Below are 19159 nucleotides of genomic sequence, written 5' to 3' on the forward strand. Positions count from 1 at the left end.
CTGTTATCAAATCCTTTATAATAGACTCTAGCATTTTCCCTCCTACTGATGTTAGGCTAACCAGTCTGTAGTTCCCCGTTTTCTCTCTCCCTCCTTTTTTAAATAATAGTTACATTTGCCACCTTCCAATCTGCAGGAACTGTTACATAATCTATAGAATTTTGGAAGATGACAACCAATGCATCCACTATTTCCATGGCTACCTCTTTTAGTACTCTGGGATGCAGATTATCAGACCCTGGGGATTTATCGGCTTTCAGTCCCATTAATTTCTCCAGCATTATTTTGTAATTGATACTAATTTCCTTTAATTCCTCCTTCTCACTAGACCCTTGGTTCCCTAGCATTTCTGGGAAGTTATTTGTGTCCTCTTCCGTGAAGACAGAACCAAAGTATTGGTTTAATTGCCTTGCCATTTCCTTGTTCCCCATTATAAATTCTCCCGTTTCTGACTGCAAGGGACCTACATTTTTCTTCAGTAAACTTTTTCTTTTTACATACTTGTCGAAGCTTTTACAGTCCGCTTTTATGTTCCTTGCAAGTTTACTCTCAAGCAACATTAGCAACAAAGTAGGGCCTCTCCCAAATTGTCAGACCAATTATAATGAGGCAGTAAGCCCACAAGAAAAAAAAATGTACATTTTTTGGTTGCAAAATTTGCACCAACACAAATCAGTGACAGAAAGCTCTGAGCGTGACTGTGAGATTCACTCTCCCTGTCCAATGAATCTACGCACCAGGAGCAAAGCCACACAATACTGTCCCTTTACTGCTTGTGGAAAAGACAGACAGAGCCATTCATTTATAAAGTTCCCCAATGCTCCAGGGGAGGAGGCACATGAACTAAAAACATCTGTCAGTGAAGTTAAATCTCTGACTTTAAATCCAAGGGATATCTAAACGTAAAAATTAAGTCCTCATCTGAAGTGCACAATGATGTTATTGTATCAACCACTCTTGCATATAATCCCAAGATCTAACCTACTAATCCACCGTCAGATTTCCCTTGGTCACTGTGAAAATAACACAATATCTATATTTTTTTTCCAACCGCAAACTGAAAACATGCAAAATTACATACCCGTTCTTGGCCAGCTGTATCCCAAATCAGAAACTTATGGAGCTCGTTTCCACAGCTCACAGTCTTAGTCATGAATGATGCACTGGAAAGCAGTCCAGATCAGACAAGAAGTCAGTTAAACAATAATGCATGATTAAAACTCTAGGAACAGGATAAATCTGTCAGTACTCACCCAATAGTGGGCAGAGTATTGAGATCGAAGGTGTCTTGAACAAATCGGCATACTATACTTGACTTCCCAACCCCTGTGTCCTAAAATCATGAAACAGACAGAAATACAGCATTGAGATCGAAGAATCATTTGGAAAGTCAAAAGGATTTTTTTATTTTTTTATTTTTTTTTAAACTGCCCTGGTAAAGTGTACATATAACGGAGCCAAACAAACCAGGCAAGCCAAGTTGCAATCCCAGTCTGTGTTGATGGAGCGGGTCTCAGCCAGGTAAAAGTGGTTACGAGACACTGGATAATTCAAGACTTTTTGTTGTTTTTGCTCCACGCTCTTTTCTCTCCTCCTCCCCGCTGAGGCTAAATGTGGCACAGCAGTTGAGATGAAGTAACTCTGTTATGAACTAAGGATCAAACTGGAGATCTGCAGCTCTATATGGCTTTGTACTACACCTGTCTTTACCCACAGGACATCAAAGGGGTTACACAGCACAATATAGGCCTGTTACTGGGGGTAAACACAGTAAACAATAAAGGCCTCAACTGCACTATCTATATAGATTATAGATTGTGACTTATTTAAATATTGTTTCATAGAATGACATAGAATTTTACAGCACAGAAGCAGGACAATCGGTCCATCTGCCCTATGCCGGTGTTTATGCTTCACACGGGCCTCCTCCCACCCTGCTTCATCTCAGCCTATCAGCATATCCTTCTATTCCTTTCTCCCTCACGTACTTATCTAGCTTCCCCTTAAAAGCATCTCTGCTAGTCGCCCCAACCACTCCATGTGGGAACGAGTTCCACATTCACACCACTCTCTGGGTAAAGATGTTTCTCCTGAATTCCTTATTGGATTTGTTAGTGTCTATCTTACATTTATGGTCCCACAGTTTTAGACTCCCACACCACTGGAAACATCTTCTCTACGTGTTCCCTATTGTGAGTTGTGAGGAGGATGTGAAGAGGCTTCAAGGCGATTTAGACAAGTTGAGTGAGTGGGCAAATACATGGCAGATGCAGTATAATGTGGATAAATGTGAAGTTATCCACTTTGGTAGGAAAAACAGAAAGGCAGACTATTGTTTAAATGGTGATAGTTTGGGAAATGTTGATGTACAAAGGGACCTGGGTGTCCTTGTACACCAGTCACTGAAAGCAAACATGCAGGTGCAGCAAGCAGTTAGGAAGGCAAATGGTAAGTTGGCCTTCATTGCAAGAGGATTTGAGTACAGGAGCAAGGATGTCTTACTAGAGTTATACAGGGCCTTGGTGAGACCATACCTGGAGTATTGTGTGCAGTTTTGGTCTCCTTACCTAAGAAAGGATATACTTGCCATAGAAGGACTGCAGCGAAGGTTCACCAGACTGATTCCGGGGATGGCAGGACTGTCGTATGAGGAGAGATTGGGTCGACTAGGCCTGTATTCAATAGAGTTTAGAAAAATGAGAGGGGATCTCATTGAAACGTATAAAATTCTAGCATGGCTAGACAGACTGGATGCAGGGAGGATGTTTCCCCTGGCTGGGGGTCTAGAACGAGGGGTCACAGTCTCAGGATACGGGGTAGGACATTTAGGACTGAGACGAGGAGAAATTTCAAGTCACTGAATATATTTAAGAAGGCGATAGATAGATTTCTAGACACAAAAGGCATCAAGGGGTATGGGGAGAGAGCAGGAATATGGTATTGAGATAGAGGATCTCAAGAGGATCTTTGAGGATGAGTTCATTGAGTTTATTAGGGATGGGTTTCTTGAGCAGTATGTAACTGAACCGACCAGGGGACAAGCAACCTTAGATCTGGTCCTGTGTAACGAGACAGGATTAATTAAAAATGTCCTAGTAAAGGATCCCCTTGGAATGAGTGACCATAACATGGTTGAATTCCATATTCAATTAGAGGGTGAGAAGGTTGGATCTCAAACAAGCGTGCTAAGCTTGAATAAAGGAGACTATGAAGTTATGAGAGCGGAATTGAGTAGAATGGATTGGGAAAATAGATTAAAGGGTAAGACGATACATGATCAGTGGTGTACATTTAAGGAGTTATTTTACAACTTCCAAAAAAAATATATTCCACTGAAAAGAAAAGGGTGTAAAAGAAAAGACAGCCATCCGTGGCTAAGTAAAGAAATTAAGGATAGTATTCGACTAAAAACAAGGGCATATAAGGTAGCCAAATCTAGTGGGAGGATAGAGGATTGGGAAAACTTTAAAAGACAGCAAAAAATAACAAAAAGATTGATTAAGAAAGGGAAGATAGATTATGAAAGTAAATTAGCAAAAAATATAAAAACAGATAGTAAGAGTTTTTATAGTTATATAAAAAGATAAAGGGTGGCTAAAGTAAATGTTGGTCCCTTAGAGGATGAGACCGGGAAATTAATGGTGGGAAATATGGAGATGGCAAAAACACTGAATGAGTATTTTGTATCAGTCTTTACAGTAGAGGACACTAAGAATATCCCAACACTGGACAAACAGGGGGCTATAGGGGGGAGGAGCTAAACACGATCAAAATCACTAAGGAAGTGGTACTCGGTAAAATAATGGGACTCAAGGCGGATAAATCACCTGGACCTGATGGCTTACATCCTAGGGTCTTGAGGGAAGTGGCGGTAGGGATTGTGGATGCATTGGTAATAATTTTCCAAAACTCCCTGGACTCAGCAAAGGTCCCGGCAGACTGGAAAACTGCTAATGTAACACCCTTATTTAAAAAGGGCAGTAGACAGAAGGCTGGAAACTATAGACCGGTTAGCCTAACATCTGTGGTAGGTAAAATGTTGGAGTCCATTATTAAGGAGACAGTAACAGGACATTTGGATAATCATAATTTAATAGGACAAAGTCAGCATGGTTTTATGAAGGGGAAGTCATGTTTGACAAATTTGCTGGAGTTCTTTGAGGAAGTAACATATAGGGTGGATAAAGGGGAACCAATGGATGTAGTGTATTTAGACTTCCAAAAGGCATCTGACAAGGTGCCACACAAAAGATTATTGCTTAAGATAAAAAATCACGGGATTGGGGGTAATATTCTGGCATGGATAGAGGATTGGCTATCTAACGGAAGGCAGAGAGTTGGGATAAATGGTTCATTCTCAGACTGGCAATCAGTAACTAGTGGTGTTCCGCAGGGGTCAGTGCTGGGTCCCCAACTCTTTACAATCTATATTAACGATTTGGAGGAGGGGACCGAGTGTAACATATCAAAGTTTGCAGATGATACTAAGATGGGAGGGAAAGTAGTGAGTGAGGAGGACATAAAAAACCTGCAAGGGGACATAGACAGGCTAAGTAAATGGGCAGATGGAATACAATACTGGAAAGTGTGAGGTTATGCACTTTGGCAGGAAAAATCGTAGAGCAAATTATTATCTTAATGGCAAGAAACTGGAAAGTACTGAAGTACAAAGGGATCTGGGGGTCCTGGTGCACGAAACTCAAAAGGTTAGTATGCAGGTGCAGCAAGTGATTAAGAAGGCCAATGGAATGTTGGCTTTCATTGCTAGGGGGATAGAATATAAAAATAGGGAGGTATTGCTTCAGTTGTACAAGGTATTGGTGAGACCGCACCTGGAATACTGCATACAGTTTTGGTGTCCATACTTAAGAAAAGACATACTTGCTCTCGAGTCAGTACAAAGAAGGTTCACTCGGTTAATCCCAGGGATGAGGGGATGGACATATGAGGAGAGGTTGAGTAGATTGGGACTCTACTCATTGGAGTTCAGAAGAATGAGAGGCGATCTTATTGAAACATAAGATTGTGAAGGGGTTGGATCGGGGAAGATGTTCCCGATGATGGGTGAAACTAGAACTAGGGGGCATAGTCTTAGAATAAGGGGCTGCTCTTTCAAGACTGAGATGAGGAGGAACTACTTCACTCAGAGGGTGGTAGATCCATGGAATATGCTGCCCCAAAAAGCTGTAGAAGCTACATCATTACATAAATTTAAAACAGAAATAGACAGTTTCCTAGAAGTAAAGGGAATTAAGGGTTACGGGGAGCGGGCAGGAATTTGGACATGAGTCTAGGTTCAGGTCGGTCATGGCCCTGTGGGTAGCGGAGCGGGCCCAGGGGCCGTGTAGCCTGATCCTGCTCCTATTTCATGTGTCTAATTCTGTTAGATTCAGGAGATAGTTCTGTGATAGTAGATTGGCGGTTAGGATCAGATCAGCCATGATCTTATTGAATGGCGGAGCAGGCTCGAGGGGCCGATTGGCCTACTCCTGCTCCTAGTTCTTATGTTCTTAGGATCAGCCATGATCATATTGAATGGCGGAGCAGGCTCGAAGGGTCGAATGGCCTACTCCTGCTCATATTATTCTATGTTTCTATGAACTGCTTCATAATTTAAAAAACCTCTATCAGGTCATCTCTCAGTCTTCTCTTTTCTCGAGAAAAGAGCCCCAGCCTGTTCAGCCTCTCCTGATAGTTGTACCCTCTCAGTTCTGGTCTCATCCTTGTCCTTGTTCCAAGACCATTCCAATCATATTCCTATCTGTACTAAATTTCCCAGTGGAATATTTTCAACCCAATATTCCAAGATGAGGTGCCAGTGAATTTGAATTGGCCCTTTTCTAGGTGAACTATGCTTGTGTGGTTTTAATGAAGGATTGTGCATGTGACTGGAACCAGCACCAGAATAGTGGTGTACATCTGTAGGTTAAAAGCAATGAAAAGCCAGTTATTTTCCTCCATTATGGATCCTAATTGGCTTCAACCTGGATTACTTTTTTAGTTACTTGTGAAAATGTTGGGGCAAGTATCTGAAACAGAGTATCTAATGTCCGAATGGAGCTGCCAAGGGGTCAATCATGAAGGTGGACAGGATATAGTGCAGGTTGTGGTAGATTCTGACTTGCCATTACTAAATTCTGTACAAGTTAATCATCTTCAAATTTCTGTATCCTCTCTGATTATAGTTTAAGATCTTCTCTCACTGTAGCTATGCATTTGGGAACAGTAAAGCGACAAGCTAGGTAGTCCTCAAATTAACAGGTTTCTGTTGACCTTGTCTCTGTACTGATAAAATGTCTTATTTGCAGATACGGCAAGGTGGGAATATTCTTACTTGCAGCTGGTAATGTTACTGCAGGTGCTGATAAGACTGATCCCTCCCCCCAGGTCTTTAACTGACTCGCTCATGTTCAGCTAACATCAAGCTAGGGTTCTCCATGTGTGCGCTGAGATTGAGCCCATGGATAACAAAAAAACTCCAGCATGAATGACAATTTTACTTAACATCTAAGTTTAATACCCTCTCCCAGTCAGAATGTAAATGTAAATCCCAAACTTCGAGGGAACTAAAAGGGAGATGATTAATCAGCAGAGGTGCAACATGGACACTTCTCAACAGAGGTCAATGGTCAGTGTTCAGGAAAGTGTTCCCTATTTGATTTTTCCCCTTCCTAGGCAAGAGGTACAGCAAGAGGCCAGCTGCAGTAACCCTATTTTGCCCCAGCTAAGATCAGCTAACACAGACCAGGGAATCAAGCCTAAGGTATCCCAAGAACACGAGGCACTTAGGGGGCGTTGGTAATGGCGGTGCGTTAGAGGCGGGACTGCTGCTTGTCGGGTTGATGTCCCACCTCCATCGACTTGTGGCCAACCCACGCTATTTTCCTTTGAACGACCTTGTTAAGCCCGCCCAGCGGGCTTAGCAGACCGATTAAGGGAAAGCCGGTTACAGAGAACATCAGCGTATGATATTTCATCTGTCAAAAAATTGACAGATGAATTGTCATCATTTGACAGCTCTGTGAAGCTGTCAAAAAGTGACATTCTCTGCAGTTTGATGAGGTCTTGTATTCAAGACCTCATCGACCTTCTTTGTTTTACAGAAATTAGATGTTTGTTGCATCTGAGAATGCAACGGCCATCTCTCATCTGCAACACGGAGGTCCGAGACTCTCCGCATATACACTGACTGAAGCCTGCAGGAAGAAACAAAGGTAAGTACACTTTTAAAAACACTGACATTGACTTCATTTTCTTCTCATTTCCTTGTCTAACCTAGCCACATAAAGTCTTACATTTGTATAGCGCCTTTCACAACCTCAGGACATCCTCAGATACTCACCTCTACACTCCTGCACCCATCACTTACCTTCACACCACACTTTTGCACCCCGCCCCCCGACCCCCAGTACTCGTCTCGCTGATGTGCTGTGTTTTGGAGCCTTCGGGAAGCCCGCACTTGAGGGCAAAAAGGGGATAATCCTATTTTCGGCCTGTTAACAGGCAGTTAATAGGCTTTAATCCCTTCCCGCCTCCAAGGAGACGGGACCCGGCGTGGGACGGCTACCCGCCTCCTGGGAAGATGGCATGGAGGCAGGTTGGGGGCGGGTTGGGCACCCGCCCCCAAATTCTGCCATTTTCCCGGTAGTCCCGCCTCCATACCCGCCTCCCCAGGGCTGGCAAAATCGCCCCCTTAGTTCCACACTGAGCAGTGGCTTGACCAATTAAGACAGCAGGACATGTCTAACCAGGTAATCTTTCCAGTAGCTTCATTGGCTGTAAAAACACTTTGGGATATCCAAAGGTCACAAAAGACGCTATATGAATGCAAATTCTTCCTTTAAAATAATACATTATTTTGCAGACAAATTTGTTACTTGTGTGAATGTCAACGCACAAGCTGCTATTTATAATCCTGTTGCCACAGTTCAAAAAGCTACACACGCACAAAGATTCCTTTGCGAAATTGGACTTCTCCTTTACTATTACTGAAATATGAACTGTCTAAATTATGTAATATGAATGACAAACATATTACATATGCTTTCCAAGCGTGGCACAAATCACAGGTCAGACCTGCATCAAGTTGCACTCATCAGCAGTGTCATCGACATCCCCCACACAGGCAGCCATCAGCTTTTGCCTTTAAATATCGGAGGTCAAGACACCCGGGAGGATGGCGGGGGCGGGGAGGGTAATTTTAACTTTCGGCGATAGTGTAAAATGGGTGATATCGATTCTACCGGCCGTTAACATCTCTCCCCATTTCCATTTACTTCATTTTCTTCTCATTTCCTTGTCTAACCTAGCCACAAAGTCTTACATTTGTATAGCGCCTTTCACAACCTCAGGACGTCCCAAAGCGCTTTACCGCCAATGAAGTACTTTTTGGAGTGTAGTCACTGTTGTACTGTAGGAAACGCGGCAGCCAATTTGCGCGCAGCCAATTTTCACACAGCAAGCTCCCACAAACAGCAATGTGATAATGACCTGTTTGTTTAGTGATGTTGATTGAGGGATAAATATTGGCCAGGACACCGGGGGTAACTCCCCCTGCTCTTCTTTGAAATAGTGCCGTGGGCTCTTTTACCTGAGAGCGCACAGACGGGGCCTCGGTTTAACGTTTCATCCGAAAGACGGCATCTCCGGCAGTGCAGCACTCCCTCAGCACTGCACTGGAGTGTCAGCCTAGATTTTTTGTGGTCAAGTCTCTGGAGTGGTACTTGCACGTTGACATGCCCACAATCGAACAAAAGTACAGGCAGAAACAAATCTGCTCTGAACCATTTGTTGGCAGGTGCCCCAAAACAGCCGAGCGATAACTTCCCATTTGATTTTCTGTCAGTTCCTTATGGGTAAGCATTTTGCTTCCGTTCAGCAGCAACCCATAGGGGTGTAGCTGAAATCAGAACTGAGTGGCACTGGATAATGATATCCTGTCATGTCATGTTTCCTCAGCATGGCTCTTTTATTTAAGTCAGCTTCAAATTGTTTGCAAAAATATATAAAATATTTCATATCGATCAAAATTTTTTTTTTTTTTTTATAAAAAGAAAATGGGTAGCAACAACTCTCTGATAAAATAAAGTATCGCTCTGTCACAGACTGACTGTCATAGACAGAAACTACAAGATTGGGAAACCAGCTAAAAAAATAATGAACGCAAGTTACCAGGAAACATCGTGAATTTGGCTCACTACCTTCTTTGGCATCGCATCATCATTTTGAAACTACTGTAGTGGCTGGTTTCTGGACAGTTTTGGGAAAAAAAATGTATTTGCGCATTTTCCTGCACTTGCCAATGCGTGGTTCATAAGAATGGCATCACATCTGCGGTTTTACTTCCCCCTTCTTTTTCCACCAATATCCATAGTGTAGAACAAGTCCAAAATTGAAAAGAGTAGAGGGTAAATTCAGCAATGCAGCGCCCCAAGCGGGGAAGCCAGTCTCAAAGGCAGTCAGGTCGGTGATAAGTCCACAGCATTGGAGCACTAATTCTCCCAGTCACGCTGCCTTTGAATGCAGATTTCCTTTTGCAGCATTGAAATTGTTGTGTTTTGAGTTTTGCTTCAATGAAGTTTGTCCCAGCCGGGTGTTACCTGAAGGGGGTGCTGGGGGGGGCTCGGTTTTACTTTGTCTTTCACTTTCAGTTTCGGCTTCTGCCATGCAGACAATGTGCTGTAATGTCCACCCACTTACTCAGTAAATAGTAAAAGGTTCATTCCATCTCCTCTATTCATTACTGTTCGGTCAAGATGCAATAGAAATTACCCTTAGGAGAGAACATGAGAGCACTAACAAACTAGTCATTGGGTGACACCAATCCTGGGTTTTAAAACTGCTCAGCACGTAGAAATAAGGAAAGACTAAGGCAGCTAAGAGGTTCTATCATCCTGAGGTCCAGGGAAAGAATGAATTGGAACAGGAAACAGTGTATTGAGTCTTCCAACGCACTCCTGGCTGGCCTCCCACATTCTAGCCTACGTAAACTTGAGGTCATCCAAAACTCTGCTGCCCCATGTCCTAACTCGCACCAAGTCCTGTTCACCCATCACCCCTGTGCTCGCTGACCTACATTGGCTCCTGGTTAAGCAATGCCTCGATTTTAAAATTCTCATGCTTGTTTTCAAATCCCTCCATGGCCTTGCCCCTCCCCATCTCTGTAATCTCCTCCAGCTCCACAACCTCCCGAGATACCTGCGCTCCTCTAATTCTGGCCTCTTGAGCACCCCCGATTATAATTGCTCAACCATTGGTGGCTGTGCCTTCTGTTGCCTAGGCCCGGAGCTCTGGAATTCCCTCCCTAAACCTCGCCACCTCTCTACCTCTCTTTCCTCCTTTAAGGCACTCCTTAAAACCTACCTCTTCTGCCCTAATATCTCATGTGTCTCGGGGTCAAATTTTGTTTTTAACGCTCCTGTGAAGCGTCTTGGGACGTTTTACTACATTAAAAGGTGCTATATAAATGCAAGTTGTTGTTGTAATACAAGAGAGTGAGGATGCAGGGAGAGAAAAGTTCTATGCTTCTTTAATCACTCTTCTCTGCATCCTAATGCCTTGGGACATAAGATGGCCCAAACTCCACACCATGTAGCTTCAGTGATATTCTTTAGGATAACTTGTTTCAAGTTATATAATCATATGTACAACTTTCAGACAGATCCAGCACTGATCAGCTGTGTTGACAAGAGCTTCACATTGACTGGAACCTATCAGTGAATAATTATGGATCAATCATTCTTGTAATCAGGTTCAATCATGGGGCGAGATCCTAAAAAGGTCTCCGACAATTAATTACATTTTCCCTTTGGACAGCAGTTTTGCTGCTTTTAAAAAGTCAAACACCTAGACACGGCTTGCTGCAAAAACTTCTGAAATTCAAAGCCATGTAATAAGTTGTCTCCATCGAGACAGTGCATCACACTGCAACCCAAAGTTGAAAAAATTGGGTGCTGACAGGCATGAGGTCACTCCATCATATGATAACGCCCCTTCTTACAGGGACCATCGCTGCTTTGGGAGGGAATGATTCTTGAATAATATTCATAATTTTCATTACAGATGAGTCGCAACCCTTCTTTTTGCAATATAATGTATACGAACAGAGAAATCTCCGAACTAACTCAAAGCCAATGACACCCTTTTAAAAAGCAGTTTTCTCCAATCAAGTCGCACAATAAATGTAATCATTAATGCCTGAAAAGAGTAACTTATGATCGCAACATTAGAGGTTTTTCCAAGATCTGTAATCAGGTTCTGCAAATAGCAGACATGGGCTGGAACACACTTCCTCTTTTACAAATAGACCTGTTCTGTGCAACATCCTCTGCCAGTGTTTCACTGTGGAAAAAAAGTGCCCTTAAGCACATTTTCCACAGCACAGTCCATACTTCTGGTGCAGAGAAGGGGGTTTGCCAAGGACCCTCATTTGCATAACCTGGAAGTCACAATTAGCATCACATGCTCGGAGCATGAAAGTGGTTGGCAGGATTTCCTGGGCAGAAGCCAAGTCGTTCAGGGTCTGCTCCTTAAAGTGGCACCTGCACTTCCCATTGGCTGCAAATTGCTTCCTTTGCTAAATACTGTGGTTAGATGAGCCAGGAACATACCAGGGGATGGAAGACAGCTCCCTTTCCTGAGGGAGACCTGGAGGTCAGAGAGCGGGAATATGGTATTGAGATAGAGGATCAGCCATGATCATATTGAATGGCGGAGCAGGCTCGAAGGGCCAAATGGCCTACTCCTGCTCCTATTTTTCTATGTTTCTATGTCACATTGAAGAAGGCGATAGGCAAGGAGGGTTGGTATTTTTGCTCGTCAGAGTCACTCTTCTCAGAAAGCAGCAGGTAGCAAAGCAAGCGAATGCAGTTTCTGCAGTAAAGAGATCTTCCTCCCAGATGAGGAAGAAATTCATCACTTTGAAGAAATTTGCCACGGTAAGTGACCACTGTTCTTATATCTCAACAGAGGTTACCAATGGCATGCCTGCAACACACACACACTCACACTTTTCCCTCAACGAGCTGCATACTTGCATGCAATGCTTCCCACGTCGTTACATGCCCCTCTGCTCTCTCCAACACGGACAGAAGGCACCCATATTCATGTACGACACACATTTCATCTTCCGTGTAAACCTGTCACTGATGGACGCATTTCGCCCCCCCGTACCCATTAGCATTTTTGTCTTGTGAAGCACAGTGACCAACTGCGTAGCTGTTGCAAAGTTCACAAAAAAACAATTCAGCAATCTCGTGACTGCAAGAAGAGGAAGTCCAGAATAGCAAGGAAAGGCTGAAAATTGGAGAGGGGCACTGCAAATGTCACACCCTTGCCACGCTGGAGAGGAGCATGCAGAATAAGAATCTTCATCTGCATACTAGTACCTATTCTTCCATCTTTCTCCCTCCTCAAAGAATTAGTCCTTCATTCTGCAATAGGAACTGAGCTGCCACTACTACCTCATGTGTTGGCCTGAGAGAGAACACTGACGTTGGTGCGCCTATCCTGCCAGTGGATTTGCAGGATCTTGCAGAGGCAGCGTTGGTGGTACCTCTCCAATGCTTTGAAGTGCCTGGTGTACATGGTCCATGTCTCTGAGGCATACAGCAGGGCAGGTATCACTACTGCTCTGTAGACCATGAGCTTAGTGCCAGGTTTGAGGTTCTGGTCTTCAAATACTCTCTTCCTCAGGCGACCGAAGGCTGCACTGGCACACTGAAGGCGGTGTTGGACTTTGTCGTCGACGTCTGCCCTTGTTGACAGTAGGCTCCCGAAGTATGGAAAGTGGTCCACGTTGTCCAAGGCCTTGTCGTGGATTTTCATAATCGGGGGGGGGGGCAGTACTGTGTGGCGGGGGCAACATCCCCAGCACCGAAGCTTTGACCACGCTTGATCAGCTCCGATGGATGGGTCACATTGTCGGCATGCCCAATACGAGACTCCCAAAACAAGCGCTCTACTCGGAGCTCCGACACAGCAAGAGAGTCCCAGGTGGGCAGAGGAAACGCTTCAAAGACACCCTCAAAGCCTCCTTGAAAAAGTGTAACATCCCCACCGACTCCTGGGAATCCCTGGCCCAAGACCGCACAAAGTGGAGGAGAAGCATCCGGGAAGGCGCCGAATACCTCGAGTCTCTTCGCCGGGAGCAAGCGGAAGCCAAGCTCAAGATGCGCACGTCAACCCAAGCATCCCACCCACCCGCCCCTTCAACCACCATCTGCCCCACCTGTGACAGAGACTGTAGATCCCGCATTGGATTCATCAGTCACCTGAGAACTCATTTTTAATGTGATAGCAAGTCATCCTCGATTCTGAGGGACTGCCTAAGAAAAAGAAGACGACGACATGTGTTATAATGAGTGTCTTGCAAATTTTATAAAATGATTTTCCATTGTATCTGTAGGGCCACCTGAGGATCTGCTATTCGCAGGTTCATAGGCAAAGGGCCCAGTCACTTCGCTTCACACTGCATCATTCATCAAGCAACCCAGTTGGAGTGAGAAGGTGCCCAACATTTCTTTACGACACTACAGTGACATCACATACAAAATGACACATTTGCATTTTGATTTGCGCCAAGAAAGGTCAAGGACGAGTCCTATGGACATTTGTAAATTTGAGCTCATTGCCTCGGAGCTTGATAAAGCCTGACCTCGAACATCGAACAACAGATAATGGCAGCCCAGCACACGAGCTATTTGAATTATATCTCCTACTCACTAACCATAGGTTAACAATGGCCATATACACACAGCACAGACAACAGGTACTTTCCCAAAAGGGGTGAGAAAAATGGTAAAAACAACCTTCTCAGGCCCTCTTAACAATGACTGCAGAGTGGTATTGATGAAGTCCTGGAGAATGTCACCTCTCGGGTCAAGGAGGGTGCGTGACCAAGAGACATGAGGAAGTGTGGGGTGAGAGGCGGGACAGCGAGGAAAGGCCTTTACAAAGATGGATTCATAACATAAGAACATAAGAAATAGGAGCAGGAGTAGGCCAATCGGCCCCTCGAGCCTGCTCCGCCATTCAATAAGATCATGGCTGATCTGATCCTAACCGCCAATCCACTATCACAGAACCATCTCCTGAATCTAACAGAATCAGACACACGAAATAGGAGCAGGATCAGGCTACACAGCCCCTGGGCCCGCTCCGCTACCCACAGGGCCATGACCGATCCGAACCTAGACTCGTGTCCAAAGTCCTGCCCGCTCCCTGTAACCCTTAATTCCCTTTACTTCTAGGAAACTGTCTATTTCTGTTTTAAATTTATGTAATGATGTAGCTTCTACAGCTTTTTGGGGCAGCATATTCCATGGACCTACCACCCTCTGAGTGAAGTAGTTCCTCCTCATCTCAGTGATTCTGCTGCATCCTAACTGTGGATGATTTCGACGCCATAATTAGAAAAAAAAATTGTCTCTCTCCCCTACCATACCATGTCATGTCATAGAAACATAGGATCAGGGATAAGCCATTCAGCCCCTCAAGCCTGTCCCATCCTTCATGGCTGATCTGCACAGATACCAGCTGAGGAAATGAAACATTGATTATGTTTTGCATGATGCTAACTGTTTTTTAATTTTGGTTTTCATTTTCTTCAACATGTAGGCAGTGCAATTTAGGTTAGGGTGGAATCCATCACTGAAGCAGTAGCTGTTCTTAGGTACTTGGAGCTGGATGTTGAAGCCTCGGGGCTATTTTCTCCATACACCTCCAAATTGGTCTTGACTTTGAACCTGTCAGCCATGGCTCAGTAGGTAGCACTCTTGCCTTGGAGTCAAAAGGTTATGGGTTCCACGCCAGAGACTTGACCATAAAAATTTTGGCTGACACTCCAGTGTAATACTGAGGGAGTGCTGCACTGTCAGAGGTGCCGTCTTTCAGATGAGATGTTAAAGAGAGATGTCTGCTCTCTCAGGTGGACGTAAAAGATCCCATGCCAAGCCACTATTTCAAAGAAGAGCAGGGGAGTTATCCCCGGTGTCCTGGCCAATATTTATCCCTCAATCAACATAACAAAAACAGATTATCTGGTCATTATCACATTGCTGTTTGTGGGAGCTTGCTGTGCGCAAATTGTCTGCCACATTTCCTACATTACAACAGTGACTACACTTCAAAAGTACTTCATTGGCTGGAAAGCTCTTTGGAATGTCCTGAGGTTGTGAAAAGCACTATATAAATGCAAGTCTTTCTTTCTTTGGGCTGAGGTGGATTCCAGGGTACTTTAGTGATTGAGCATGTTTGAGCAATGTGGTCAGCTGAATTTACATATAAATCCCATGTCCTTTTGTCTAGTAAATGGGATTCTAGAGAATTACATCCTTTCCATCCAGCTAGATTGGTGGTGGAAAGCAGACTGCAAAAATTAATGGGCAAAAACAATTCAGATAAAGTTGAATTTTTCACTCACAAGATACTATTATACACTGATCTTAACACAACTTCTTCAAAATCAACTAGAATTGACCTCTCCCTAAACTTGCAAACAATAACACTGCAAGTACACACAGCATGGAGTTGCCTGGATAATGACTATCTATGACAACCACTGCCAACACAACACAAAACAAAGCCAAACGGAATAATTCCTCATATAAAATTAAACCAGCATGTTTAAAAAAAAAACAACCGAAATTGGACAGTGATTTCAAAATGCAATTTAATCTGGGAGTTCAGAGGCCGGTCAAAAAGCACTCATGGTGCACGATGTCTTTTGAACCCCCCCTCCTCAAATTGCTCTGCATTTACTCCCGGGTATCCACAATTGTTTAGATCCACCAATTCTGCAGAATTAAGATTTTCTATTGCATTACAGCCCAAGTGACATCCAACCTAGTCACTGAGTGGCAACCATACTCATACAGGACCACATTTTCGGGCTGGTAGTATGGCAGAAGAGGAAGTGTTTGGGGGGAAAAAAAAGTCGGGTTTGTTTAAACCTGAATTCTACTCATTTGTTTTGAGAAAAAAAATGAAAGAAAATAATTTTGGAAAAACGAGAAACTGGACTTGTTTTCAGACTGGATGCTGCAGGAACTGACTCTGTGGAATGTCTCCTTGGAGACTTTCAACATTCCTCAAAAAAAAATTGACCTCGAGGAGACACTCAAATTGCAAACAGCAGGACACAGCCAACTGCAAGAAACTTCAGTGTCTGAAACTTGGGAAGAGAGACCGGTTTCGGGGAAATAATTGGCTCGGATGGATTCAGAGCACAATAAGGAATGGGAGAGATCATCGCGACAGCATGAACTAGCACCGGAGATACTGTATACAAAAAAAAAGTAAAGCATTGCCAGGCGAGTCCCAGCAGCCTGGATAATACCAAGAGGACCCAAAACTCATAGTACACAAAATAAAAGGGAAAAAAGCAATTGTGTCCATCTTACTCACCCCAAGGAGACAGACTTTTAATTCTCGGATAGCCATAATAATCAATTTATAAGGCTTGTGTCATGCTCGTTGCAGTCTGGTTTGCCCAGTTCATGTATGAAAGTGCGCAAAGCCTCCTCTAACCCTGCAACCAGCCAGTTCCCTCACAGCAAAACGGAAACCCTTCTGCAATAACTCTCAACTGTCAGCCGTCACATGATACTCGGGGCTCTCCGACGGCAGTGGTCACATTCTCACTAAAACTTAACTCAGAGGATCCTTTCCTTCTGTTTCTTCGGTAAGTGAAGGCGTTAATGTGCAAACGGCGCTTGTGAAAAGAAATACTGCACATCGACCTTTCCAGTCAATCATTCCAAGTCTGCCTAAGTTATAAATGCTTAGAGGGTAGCAGATGTCTTAAGGAGGAGATACACGACTGTAGTTTAACCCTCAGCCAGCTCCGGTGATTACCCCTGTCTGTCTCTTTCTGTCAGGCAGCTTTATTACTAAATACCACGGAGTTGTTCACAGTTAGGAGCTTTGTGATGAGTTTTTATATAGTGTTGTTTTCGGTTATTGGAAAATGACATTTTTCAGCTATGTTAGGGGTAGGGGAACACAAATCAGTGATGGTGGGTAGCAGCATGTGTACTGGATGCAAAAGAAGACCGTTTTTTCGTGGCACAGTGTGCAGGTAGTAGCTGGAAGAATATATTAATAGTAATGCACAATGTTTATATTCTTTAGAATTTTATTTTTAAAACACACAAAATGCCAGAAATACACAGTGGGTCTGTCAGTATCTGAAAATACAGGTTAACATTTAAAGCATTGACCCTCTATCAATACCTTAAATGGACTGCAGCGGCTCAAGGCGGCGGCTCACCACCACCTTCTCAAGGGCAATTAGGGGTGGGCAATAAATGTTGGTCTTGCCAGTGACGCCCACATCCCGTGAACGAATACATTTAAAAAAAGAACTGGATGTGGAACTCACTACCACAGGAGTGGTTGAGGCACATGGCATAGATGCATCTAAGGGAAGCTAAATAAGTACATGAGGGAGAAAGGAATAGAAGGGTGTGTTGATAAGGTGAGATCAAGTAAGGTGGGAGGAGGCCTGTGTGGATCATAAACACATGCATAGATCTGATGGGCCAAATGGCCTGTCTCTGTGCTGTAGATTCTATGGGGGAATTTTAACAGCAAAGAATGAGTGGGTTTGGGAGCGGGTGGATGGTTAAATGCGCTGAAATTGGCAGCGCGTCGGGAAGCAGGCTCCAACCCACCAACTTCACACGAGCGCCTTCGGTTGCGTGTGCGAGAAACCGCCCCGAGAGAGAGAGAGGTGGGTTACCAATTTAAAGCTATTAAGAGGTAAGTAACAGCTTTTTTAACAGGGGTTTTCAACTTTCACTCTGGCTGCAGGGGTTTCCCGAGCGTCCTGGACCTCGCCAGTTCTGACTGACCTGTTTGGACACCATTCACACCTTTGACTGCTGTGATTATCTCTCTGCCGAGGTGCGATAAATGGCAGTTGGCAAGATTACCTGTAAACATCTGACATTATTCTCTGACTATATAAGCTGTGTCTTTATGCATTTCTCCACTTCACCTGACGAAGGAGCAGCGCTCCGAAGGCTTGTGATTTCAAATAAAGCTGTTGGACTATAACCTGGTGTTGTGTGACTTCTTACACTCGCCAGTTAAAGCAAGGTGAGAGCACAGCGGCAATTGAGGGGGCTGAACCAATGACAGGCAAAAAAAAAAATCACATAAGTACTGAGACCTCACACTTGCTTCCCTGCCCAAGTGAAAGGCTTTGGCGCACAGCACTTATTCTGAGAGTTTTCTTTCAGTACTTTGCAGGTGATTTCTACAACTTTGGAGGTGACTTTCACTACATTGGAGGTCACTCTCACTACATTGGAGGATTGTGCTCCTGACCGCCACTTGAGAGCTGTTATATATCAGATCAGCATGGGTGCCGCTTATGCTGTTTCACCTTGGACCTCAGATGAGGAACACGATGAGCACCAGCAGTAGCCTTCTCCTCACAGACCTGCCGCTCCACAGCAGAGAGGGGATGAGCACAGAGGTGTAACTCGCAGGAGGCGATAGCCTTCAGCTGCTTCCGGGTTTCCCGCGCATTAGCAGACACCCACCCGCTCCCAGCGTGTCGGCAGGTAAATATTCTGGCCTATGTGATTCCATGGCTGGAATTTTCCCCTAAAAAAGCTGGTGGGTTTGGAGCGTGGGGGCAGTTAAAGTGTTAAAAATGGGATTCCCGACCCGATCCCTCTCCAACCCGCCCACTTCCAGTTTTAACTGAAGCGGAATGGGGTGGGCGACCAACCTGCTCCCAGGGGGCGGTACATTAATTTAAATATTGTAATACTTTTTAAACCTCCATTTTGCATTTAACTGCATGTGGACGGGTTTCACACAATTAGTGAAACCCGGCAGTTAAACCGAGATGGGGACTGTTGGATCCAGGAGATAAGTGGCTTTATACCTACCTCCTGGTTCCAGGGTCCCTAAACAACCCAACCCCCGTGATTGGAGACCCCCCCACCACCACAAAGCCTCCGATCGCCTCCCCAGCCCTCCAATCCCCACCATGAGGCCTCCCCCTGCCAACAATCCTCCGGTGGCCAGCCTCGAACCTCTCTCCCCGTCGCCGATCCTCAGTCGACCGCCCCTGCCGATCCCCGATCCTCCCCCGCGATCCCCGATCGGACTCCCGGGTTTCCTGCCCACCTCGGCGGACCCCCCG

At 44.5% G+C, this 19159-nt stretch overlaps 1 protein-coding gene across 1 annotated transcript in view; it reads right to left on the reverse strand.

Moving 5' to 3' along the window:
- LOC147114590 (ras-related protein Rab-31-like) overlaps nt 1-16504 on the reverse strand; it is a 162564-nt gene extending 146060 nt beyond the window's left edge. Inside the window, exons 1-3 of the mRNA XM_085992360.1 lie at nt 16405-16504; nt 1254-1333; nt 1082-1163 (exon numbers count right to left, since the gene is read on the reverse strand). Of these exons, the coding sequence (XP_085848486.1) occupies nt 1082-1163; nt 1254-1333; nt 16405-16440 (198 nt within the window). The 5' untranslated portion in view covers nt 16441-16504. The remainder of the gene's footprint in view (nt 1-1081; nt 1164-1253; nt 1334-16404) is intronic.
- Nucleotides 16505-19159: the final 2655 nt, after the last annotated feature.

The sequence above is a fragment of the Somniosus microcephalus genome, chromosome 7 (genome assembly GCF_052327205.1).
Source record: "Somniosus microcephalus isolate GS21.2 chromosome 7, FLI_Smic_1.0, whole genome shotgun sequence".
Classification (NCBI taxonomy): Eukaryota; Metazoa; Chordata; class Chondrichthyes; order Squaliformes; family Somniosidae; genus Somniosus; species Somniosus microcephalus.